The sequence below is a fragment of the Humulus lupulus genome, chromosome 6, assembly GCF_963169125.1.
Source record: "Humulus lupulus chromosome 6, drHumLupu1.1, whole genome shotgun sequence".
NCBI lineage: Eukaryota > Viridiplantae > Streptophyta > Magnoliopsida > Rosales > Cannabaceae > Humulus > Humulus lupulus.
The window spans coordinates 199472329-199483161 of NC_084798.1; the positions used below are offsets into that span (position 1 = coordinate 199472329).

The 10833-nt window shown below is 34.6% G+C and overlaps 1 protein-coding gene across 1 annotated transcript; it reads left to right on the forward strand.

Annotated features, from left to right (window-relative positions):
• The first annotated feature begins 3289 nt into the window (after positions 1–3289).
• LOC133782943 (ubiquitin carboxyl-terminal hydrolase 23) lies at positions 3290–10345 on the forward strand. Its single transcript, XM_062222423.1, has 11 exons — positions 3290–3788; positions 4361–4475; positions 4859–4969; positions 5526–5698; positions 5894–6220; positions 6999–7124; positions 7553–8134; positions 8218–8310; positions 8405–9065; positions 9499–9589; positions 9743–10345. The coding sequence occupies exons 1-11, from the start codon at positions 3471–3473 to the stop codon at positions 9900–9902; spliced, it is 2757 nt and encodes a 918-aa protein (XP_062078407.1). The 5' UTR covers positions 3290–3470; the 3' UTR covers positions 9903–10345.
• The last annotated feature ends 488 nt before the right edge of the window (positions 10346–10833 follow it).

The following is a 10833-nucleotide window of genomic DNA, read 5'->3' on the forward strand; positions in this document are numbered from 1 at the left end:
TACTATCAATTTTACATAGTATTTATTACATAATATTATTTTTCTTTGCAATTATTAATTGTTTTGCCAAATATGACAATATAATTTCATAAGTAATTACCACTTGACATCTAAATACACATTATATTTTAAATATAGTGTAATTACTCCACTCTAGTAATTACACGTTGTTTCCAAACACACTCTTAAGGGTGCATTTGGAAAGCCACCCTATCATTGGAATTTGGTGTAATTCGGAGTAATTACTTAATTTTGTGTATTTGTCTGACCATGTAATTAAACATTAACTATATAATTGAAGATAATTGAGGAGTCTCAATTATACTCTCCAATTCTCATAGCTCCCCATGAGAATTGAGTAATTAATATCAATTTTAAGGGTTTGTTTATAGGAATTCAGTGTAATTCAGACTAATTACTTGATTTGACGTATTTGTTTGACTATGTAATTACATATTAACTATGTAATTTGAGGTTATTGAGGGGTCCCAATTACATTCTCTAATTCTCATAGCACAAAAGAGATTGAGTGTAATTACACTGTGTAATTATCAATTAATATCAATTTTAAATAATATTTATTATATAATATTAATTTTCTGTGTAATAACTAACTGTTTTGTCAAACATGATAATATGAATTCATAAGTAATTATCATTTGACATCCAAACACACTTTGCATTTTAAAATATAGTGTAATACTCATATATGTAATTACTACCTTAATTACATAACCTAGTAATTACAAAATTATTTCCAAATACAACCTAAATAGTATGGGAAATTTGAGTTTTTATACTTAATAAGGGGTTATAAATAAAAAAAATGCTAGGTACTGAAATCATTTAAAAAAAATGCTAATTCTTTTGACAATACCCAAAATACCCCGCTCATAATTTTTCTCATCCTTTCCTCTTCCCTCTTCCCTCTCTCTCCCTCAACACATTCCTCTCAACTCCCTCTCTAGAAAAAAAATTCATGGGTAAGATAAAATATCATAGAAATCAATGTAATGGCAAGTATTCCTCACTTAGGACACTAAAATATTATATTTCGAACAGATCTGGGCATGATTTTTGGGTTTTTATTGCGATTTTTTTTCAGATTTGAAACTTTGAAATCTGCAGAAAATCAACGTAGTTTGATGGTGCTCGATGCTAACTCGATGGGGCCTTCAAAATCAAGATTTTCATGAAAAAAAATGATGTTGCTCGATGGTGGTTCGATGGAGATTCAATGGTGTTCAATGCGATTCTTGCAAGATACGTAATTTTTCATTCGGGTGTCCGTTTGGGGTGAATTTTTTTTTTTGGGTATTTTTTCAAGATCTACACGTTTGAGATGTATATATACACATTTCGAAAATGTAAATCTTGAAAAAAATGACAAATGCAAAACATACCTCATGTTCAAGATATGCTTTGGTATGTTTTCAAGTTCTAAACTTTGAAAATGTGTATGTGAACATCTAAAACGTATAGATCTCAAAAAAATATCCAAAACAAAAAAAAAATCATCCCAAACGGACACCCGAGTGAAAAATTATGTCTCTTACAAGAATTGCATTGAACCACCATCGAGCAACCATCGAACCACCATCGAGAAATCTCGATTTTTTCATGAAAATATTGATTTTGAAGGCCCCATCGAGCTGGTATCGAGTACCTTCGAGTAATAATCGAGCAAAGTTAATTTTCTACATATTTCAGAGTTTCAAATATGAAAAATAACTCAAAAATCATGCCCAACTCGATGGTTGCTCAATGGTGTTCGATGCTACCTCGATGGGGCCTTCAAAATCAATATTTTCATGAAAAAATCGACGTTGCTCGATGGTGGTTCGATGGTTGCTCGATGTTGGTTCGATGCAATTCTTGTAAGAGACATAATTTTTTACTCGGGTGTCCGTTTGAGATGATTTATTTTTTTGATTTTGGGTATTTTTTGAGATCTACACGTTTTAGATATTCACATACACATTTTCAAAGTTTAGAACTTGAAAACATACCAAAACATATCTTGAACATGAGGTATGTTTTACATTTGTCATTTTTTTCAAGATTTACATTTCTCAAATGTGTATATATACATCTCAAACGTGTAGATCTTGAAAAAATACCCAAAGTAGAAAAAAATACCCCAAACGGACACCCGAGTGAAAAATTACGTATCTTGCAAGAATCGCATCGAACACCATCGAACCTCCATCGAACCACCATCGATTTTTTCATGAAAATCTTGATTTTGAAGGCCCCATCGAGCTGGCATCGAGCACCATCGAACCACGTCGATTTTCTGCAGATTTCAAAGTTTCATATTTGAAAAAAAATCACAAAAAAAACTCAAAAATCATACCCAGATCTATTCGAAATGCAGTATTTTAGTGTCCTAAGTAAGAAATACTTGCTATTACATTGAGTTATCTTATATTTTACCTTACATATGAATTTTTTTTCTAGAGAGAGAGTTGAGAGGAATGGGTTGAGGGAGAGAGAGGGAAGAGAGAAGAGAAAGTTGATAGAAAAAATTATGAGAGGAGTATTTTGGGTATTGTCAAAAGATTTGACATTTTTTTGAAATGATTAGAAATGCTAGCATTTTTTTGATTTAGTATCTCATTAAGCATAAAAACTCAAATTTCCTAATAGTATTTACTACATAATTTTATTTTGTGATTACTAGCTGTTTTGCCAAACATGGCAATAAAAATAAGTAATTACCATTTGTATTCTAAATACAACTTGTATTTTAAAATATAATATAATTACTTATATATATATATATATGTAATTATACCGTCGTTTCAAGCACAACTAAATTGTGTGAAAAATTCTCAAATTTATGAAAAAATTCCAAATAAATATATATTTTCTCCGTAATTTAGTATATTTGAGCCCACTTTCCAACTTATTTTTTCTTTGACTTAAATATGAATTTTTCTAGTTACTCGCCCGGACGAAGCCGCGTTAAAAAAAAATCAGAAAAACACAAAACGAACATGGGTAGCAACTGGGAAAAATATAGCCAATAAGAATATTCCACGTTAGCTAACTCTTGGACTCAATTGTGATCTGAACCTAATTAATCAGTCACCAAGTTCAAATAATTTCCACTTTACAACGTGGCATCGTTCAATTGGTTTTTCGTTACCACCTAGCCGCAGAGAATATCTATCCGCAACTACGAAGCCGACACGTGGAATAAGGATTCGGTGTTTCGCACCCCACTATAGTTAAGATGTACCTAAAACTTAGGTAGTGATGCATGTAGGGTTTAATACTGTCTTCTCCTACCCTCACCGCTCTCTCTTTCGCAGAAGCTTGAAACGCTCTCTGCTTCTTCGTCTTAGTCTTTCTCTTCGTTCGAGACCCAATAAGACCCAATTGCGGAATTCTAAGGTTCAGTGGATTTAGGGTTTTTCTTCTGGCCAAAAAAAGAGCCCCAAAGAAAGCTGTTTTTGGGTTCAAATATGGCGGAGAGTTTGATACAGGTTGAGGAGCCACAAACCCGTTCTGATGGGATTTTGAAATGTAAGCTTGATTTATCGAAAGGATCTTCTTCTTCTTCTTCTCTGTTCCAGAGAAGAATCAAGTTCCATCCAGCGAGGAAGCCCTTCAAGGGATTTCGTAATGGTGGTGGCGATTTTCGAATGGAGACTCTAAACCCCAGTAGCTCGGATTCAACCCGACCGGGATCGGTAAAAGTTGGCAAGAAAAGTGATGGGTCTGAGATTTTGGAAAATGGGTTGGATCCAGAGCTCAGTTTTGGAATTACCTTTAGGAGGATTGTAAGTTGTTCTAGACTTCTAGTGTCTTGTTGCTATGCTGTTTTTTTTGGTATGGTTTCAGGTTTTGAAGATTGTGTCTTTCCTTTTGGTTTTGATGGCTCTAATTGATTTGGTTTTTACTATCAATTTTTACGATTCATATGATTTTGGTGAGAGCCTTGGCTTAATTGGTTCCAATTTGTATTAGCTGGAGGACTCTTAAGTTATTAGAACTCTGTCCAGCTCTCTTAAAATTTGGAACTAGTTTCAATTTTTTTATTTTTCAAACTTAATGTTTTATTCTTTCTGCTTTTTAATCAATTTCAGCTATTTTCAAGGCTTTTTCGTGTTTCAGCTGAACTTTTTTTTTAGTTTTTTTGGTATTGATTTTTTTTTACTCGTTTTGTTTTACTCAATTGATCTGTTTAGTTCTGTTATGTAATGTAATGTTATTTTGGCCCCAAATGCTCTGCCATTATACAATAAATTTATGGGGGACACCATGTTAAACATCTGCCACTGCCATATATGAGTCTTTTTTCCCTCGCTGGAAGAATTTGTATAGCACAGCATAACTGTGTGGATGGATTCAGGGTGCTGGTTTAGAAAATCTCGGGAACACTTGCTTTCTCAACTCGGTACTGCAGTGTCTGACATATACCGAGCCTTTAGCGGCATACCTGCAAAGTGGCAAGCATCAAAACTCTTGTGAGTGATTCTTCTCCATCAATGCTTATTATCTTCATTGGAGAGAATACTTAAACAGTTTCTCCATTAAATGCTTATGTGATTGGTATTTGCCTAGGCAAATATTTATTTTGGGAACTCTGAACAATGTTACAGCTGACCATGGAGTAGAATTCAGTTAATGTTATGATTCATATTCTGACTTAAAGGTGAAAGTCCCTTAAGCATAAGAATGGATGGACCTTATAAAGGAAGTAGTGAACCATTACGAGAAATATTACTGTCGATCCAACTTCCAAAGTTGATTCCAGGATTTTTTTTTACTTCAAATTGTGTGTACGCTTGCATATTTGCTGAACTCTATACTCAATTTAGTTTCTAATTTGGTTTGTTTATTTGTGAAGGCCATATTGCTGGTTTTTGTGCTTTATGTGCTATCCAGAAACATGTTAGTCGCGCTCTGCAATCAACTGGAAGAAGTTTAGCTCCTAAGGATCTTGTCTCAAACTTGAGGTGTATCCTTGTTTATTTATTCAGTAGATTCTTCCCTTTATTAGCTTCTTTTCTATTCTAAGCCAAAGATAATAGTTATTTAAGAGATAATAATTCTTATCTTCAGTAGGTTAGGCTGTCTCATTTTGGCCCCTTTTCCTTTTCAATTTTGTTTTAGTTTTGTAGCTGTGATAAATAAATTCATTCTAATGTTATTCTATTTACATAGTGATGAAACTCTTCATGACATTAAGGCCATGTTTGGCTGAGCTTTTGCTTTTCAGTAAGTTCTTCATGAGAAAGCTGCTAAAGCTGGCTTCTGTTAAAAGAGAAAAAACTGAAATTCAGTGTTTACCCAATCGGCAGCAAAAGTGCTTTTGGAGCTTCAGAAGCCCAAAATCAGCTTTTAAAAGCCAAGCCAACTAGGGCCTAAGTCTCTAGTAAATATATCTTATTTCTTGTAGATTTCGTGGACATCAAAATCTTGCACTCCTTTTGGCCCCGTTTTTCTTGGCTTAGTTTCTGAAACACGTTGATTTCATATTACTTGGAATTTGTGATCCTTGACCTCCCAATTAGGCATATCTCGAAATTTCCGTAATTGTAGGCAGGAGGATGCACATGAGTACATGGTGAACTTGTTAGAATCCATGCATAAATGTTGCTTACCTTCTGGAGTCCCAAGTGAGTCCCCGAGTGCTTACGAGAAGAGTTTGGTACACAAGATCTTTGGTGGTAGCCTCAGAAGTCAGGTAGTTATCTGTACTTCCTGGTTTAAATTTTTTGAAAGTTTGTAATTGGACAATGCTTATTTTGGAGCTAGTTTAGACTTTTGAAGACACGAGTTCTGTGCTGTTTGGAAAAATGATTAAAGACCCTCTTTAATGTTTAGGTAATGAAAATTGTCCTTCTAAGTTTGAAATTTAATGGTCGTTTTATTTCTTCAGGTCAAGTGTTTGCAGTGCTCTTTTTGCTCTAACAAATTTGATCCTTTTTTGGATCTAAGTCTTGAAATAGTCAAGGCAGACTCCTTGCATAAAGCACTCTTGAACTTCACTGCCGCTGAACAACTAGATGGAGGAGAAAGGCAATATCAGTGCCAGCAATGCAAGCAGAAAGTTAGGGCTCTTAAACGGCTCACAGTTCACAAGCCACCAAATGTCCTTACCATTCATTTAAAACGATTTCGTGCACATGATCCTGGTCAAAAGATTGATAAGAAAGTTACTTTTGGTCCGACATTAGATTTAAAATCATTTGTCAGTGGTTCCTATGTAAGTAATCTTTTATTTAATTTTGTATGGACTCTATGTTTATTCTGAATTTGTAGGTTTACAAGTCATCTGCTCAAAAATTTGATAGTATATTCTAAATGCATTTATTGACCTTTTTATATTTCAAGCCATTTTTAGAATGTTGCTGTTAACTTTAAACCCCTGCTCTGCTCTCGGTTCTGAGGAATTGTTGGTTTTTACTTTGCTTGTACTTGAATAACCCTTCAAAGTAGTGTCACATTTTAGCCATTTAAAATTGAGGACATGTTAGTGAGGATTCAAAAGTTTGCAAAGAGGCTTGTTACAATTCCCTGAAATGAGAGAAAGTGGGGTGAATGACATCAAAGATAGGTTGAAAATAAAGTCACATTTGAGCAATTTGAAATTGAATGCTAATCCAGTAAATATTGCTTTGGGTCAAATGATGCCTCTGTCTCCCCTGATCTTTTTTGCTAGATTTTAACCTCAATTCAGTCAAATTTAGTTACAGCATTTCATTTATATGTTCATTGTGTGAGCTTTAGAATTTCTAATTTTCTATCGCCACACAAATATTTTTAAAAATATTTAAATTAGATACTGACAATATCTAGATGAGAAAAAGAACAAATGGTGGCACTAGGGCCATTGTTAAGTTTCACCGCTGTCTAGACTGGGTATGTGTATAGTTATGCTGTTCCATGCTTTCTTTAACTGCCCTTTGGTGCTTTATAATATGCTATAACTTCTAAGATGGGGTTTCTAGTCTATTTTACTGTTTATTTCTTGTGCTTTGCAGGAAGGAGATCTGAAATATACACTCTATGGTGTTTTAGTTCATTACGGATGGAGCACCCACTCAGGTCACTATTACTCCTATGTCCGCACGTCAAGTGGGATGTGGTATTCTCTTGATGACAGCCGGGTATGATAGACGAAAGAACAATATAATATATACTAGTTAAAAAATTTAGAGTTTGTGTGATAGTTGAATCGAATGTACTTTCTTAAGAGTTTATATGAATCTTCCTAAAGTTAGTACTGTAGAACTTCACTGTTTTGCTTGTGTAATCATTGATGTGATCTGTAACCGGGATAGCATGGGAATCTGAGGAAATTATACATAGTGCCATATTGTTTTGGAATTATTGGGAGTATTATTTGGCTCATTATCATTATTTTTATCATTTCTAGTTTCCTAATGAAGTTTCCAATCAATTTATTAAAGTATTGCTTCTCTTAAAAGGGTGGGCTTTTTATACTTTGAAGAGTTAGAAAGGAACGAGTTTAATTCATTTTCAATTTATATGACATGTGGCAAATTAGCTTATGTTTTATTTTTTGATATAACAGGTTGTCCAAGTTAGCGAGAAGACAGTCCTAGAACAAAAAGCTTACATGTTGTTTTATGTGCGCGATAGAAAGAATGTAATTCCAAGAAAACCTGTGGATCTTTCTCAGAAAGAGAATACTAAAGCAAATGAAAATAGAACTAAAATTTGTGCAAATTCTAACCAAGTCTTAACAAGACCCGTTCAATATGGATCGAATGGAGTAACCTCTTCTGCTCCTGTGACACGAAAAGATGCATTAAATGTTGGTCGACTAAAGATCTCCCATTCAAATGAAACGCTGGATCAGCCCAAGCCAGAACCATCACAAACTACATCTCTAGTAAAGGATCCAATGGAAATGCTCCCTCTTCTGCCTGAAAATTCGGAACAATGCTTGAAAACTGATACACCAAGTGAAAATGGTGATGCTTCTAAGCTTGAAACTGGTACTTCAACAGTGGCTACTAATACTAATGGCTTTAATGAAGAAGGAAGTTTAACTAAAAACTCTAGCGTTTCAGTTGTCACATCTGCCAACATAGAGGACATTCAAAACTCTGCACCCACTACTGACCATAATACTAACAAGACTTCCCAGAAGGTAAAAGGGTGTTCGATTCTCTTATTTCATCTTACTGCTTTTTCATTGTTACCTAGATTGTAACTCCCTTTTGCGTGCATCAGGATATACCTACTTTGCATGTGGAGGAGTCAAGAGTGGCTTCGCTTAAAGTGCCCATTGGTTTACCAGACCAACCAAACTGCGAAAAAAGTTTGGTATGCCTTCAATTTGTTCTCTAGAGTCTGTTTATCAGATTAGTTATTTCTTCACTCAAATTCTGGTCATTTATAAAATGTCATTTCTTCTCAGATTGGAAATATTACAAACTGTAATGGTGCTGAAAATTTGTTGGATAAGAAGGCTGGTTATTCTGGTCCAGATTCCATCCTTGATGAGTCGGTAAAATCATCTGGCCCATCAAATGTAACAAGTGGATCTTTAAAAGGGGAAGCTTCTGATAAGTCTCATAAAAAATTAAAGAAGAAACTTTTAAGGCGTCAAGTTCCAAACATGAGTTTTCGCTCAAGCATGTTTTTGAGGGCATCATTGGCTGTACGGAAGAAAAAGAAACACAAAAAGAGTAAGCTCATGGCCTCGGATAGCAAGAATCGTAGCAAGGAGCTTATAACGAACAAAAATTGCTTCCCATCAGATTTGGGGCCATCTACATCTGAGAAAACCCCTACTTCTCCAAGAAAAAAAGCCAAATCTGGTGCTAGAAAAGAAGCAATTGGTACTGCTACTACTAAAGATGGAAATTCTTGTGGTGATTCCTTGAAAAAAGCTGTAGATGGGGAACTCACAAAGAGAATTGGTCAAAATTGCTCTGTTCTAGCTACAGATGAGCAATTGCAGAGTGATTCTGGCTTGTCATTGAACCAGACCTCAAGGGAAACTGCCAGCTGTGAAAGAGAGAAGGTGCAAAATGGCTGGATGGATGTGCTTACCCGTGGTCTTTCGGAGACAGTTGGTAAGTGGTTTCTTGAAGATGATTTCTCTTTCAGCCACATTGTCCATTTGTTAATAATCGTTGCATACAAATCACCATTTTTGTATCATTCATATGTACCAGATGCACTTGCAGTACTTTTTCTATTCCATCTCATTACTTCTTTTTGGCTTGTGAGGTGTTTTATATCTGAATCAATCCCCCGCTGGATTATGCAAAACAAAATTTTTAGAGATCCAACTTGGATTGACTATCATTTTTATCCTTGTTATTTTCTGATTGCAAAATTGCAGAAATTTGTACATTTTAGAAATTGTCTATTTAGTCAATTCAGTGATGCATTGATCAATATAACCCCGGGCTAAGTTTTTATCATCTTCGCTGACTAGGGTTTTCATTGTGTGATTTATCTAAATAATTTTTGGCTGCTTATTGACTTGTATTTCTGATGCAGTTGCACGTTGGGATGGAATAGAAGTGCCTCCTCAGGCAGTAGACTCTACTGCTGCTGGCAATGTCAACATTGGTTATGTAGCAGATGAATGGTGAGTTGGAACTTAAAATGTGGCTCATCTTGTTCTTTTTCATAAGCAATTTAAGAAAAGATGAGATATTAGATACTTTAAGGTGTTATTCAAATTATCTATCCTAATTGTTATCCATTTGGAATAAGATAACAAACACTTTTCTTCTTATAGGGACGAAGAGTATGACCGGGGAAAGAGAAAGAAGGTAAGGCAATCTCAGCATGAATTCGGTGGAGAGAATCCTTTCCAACAAATTGCAAGCAAGAAAACAAACTTCAAGAAGGCAAAGATGGATAGGTTCAGATCTGGAAACCAGCCACTGAGGATATGATATCGTGGTACGTAGAACCATGACCACATTTTTTGACATATTTCTTGATAGAAACTCTTGCTTTTGTTGATCTGAAATTGTGAGAGATAGACTTGAGTGTTGGAATTCCTTAACTTTGATTATTGGAGAGAGGAGTGTTGGGTTGGGATTCTATATACTTATTTTGGTGGGGAAAGGTTTTTCATGTAGAAAATTGTACTAAGCTTAAGGATCATCGCTTATCTAAGAGATGAACTGAACTCATTTAATCTGGGTCAGTAATGTGTACTTTGAACTACTGAAAAGAGGACTCTGTTTATGTGGTACTTCTCTTTTAGTTCAAGAAAATTTTGGTTCTGAATAGAAAGGTGAATATCACATTCTTCAATTGATGTAACAAACCTTGTATAACATTTATCATATTTTTTTTTCTTTTGGTGAAGTTACATACATTTTGATATAAATGATTCTAGTGTTTCTTATGCTATCAAGTAGAGGTGGGTTGGCTGGTTTGAAATTTATCACAGTGGACTCTGTCATGTTTTGACACTATTTGGATGCATGTGATACAAGTTAGAATTTTATAGCTATTGGCCCTACTCTTGAGTATTTGCTTTGTTTCTTCTTCTACAACCAAGCAAAGCCAAGCGTACTTTCCTTATTTGAAATAACAAATATTAATAATAATGGGTTTCGTTAGTGTAGTGACCAACTAGGATCTAGCACAGTAGTAGTAAAGTGAAATTCTTAACCGTGCCTTTAATTTGTTTTCATTAACTGCTTGCACCTACTTACCTCGTTAACATTTCAAGTAAAGTCAAAATCAAGTTCAAACACATTGAAGATCAAAGATTAACATTTCAAGTATATAATACTATAAGTTAAATATTTTGTAATAAAATCATTATCTAACAATATATGAAATTGTTTAAAAAGTGCGGAAAATTAATTA

Bases quoted from the DNA above. Each gene is read 5' to 3' on its own strand.
- LOC133782943 (XM_062222423.1), top strand. From the start codon at position 3,471: ATGGCGGAGAGTTTGATACAGGTTGAGGAGCCACAAACCCGTTCTGAT. The intron at 3,789-4,360 runs GTAAGTTGTTCT...GGATGGATTCAG, and splicing joins GAATTACCTTTAGGAGGATT to GGTGCTGGTTTAGAAAATCT. The intron at 9,590-9,742 runs GTGAGTTGGAAC...TTCTTCTTATAG, and splicing joins GGTTATGTAGCAGATGAATG to GGACGAAGAGTATGACCGGG.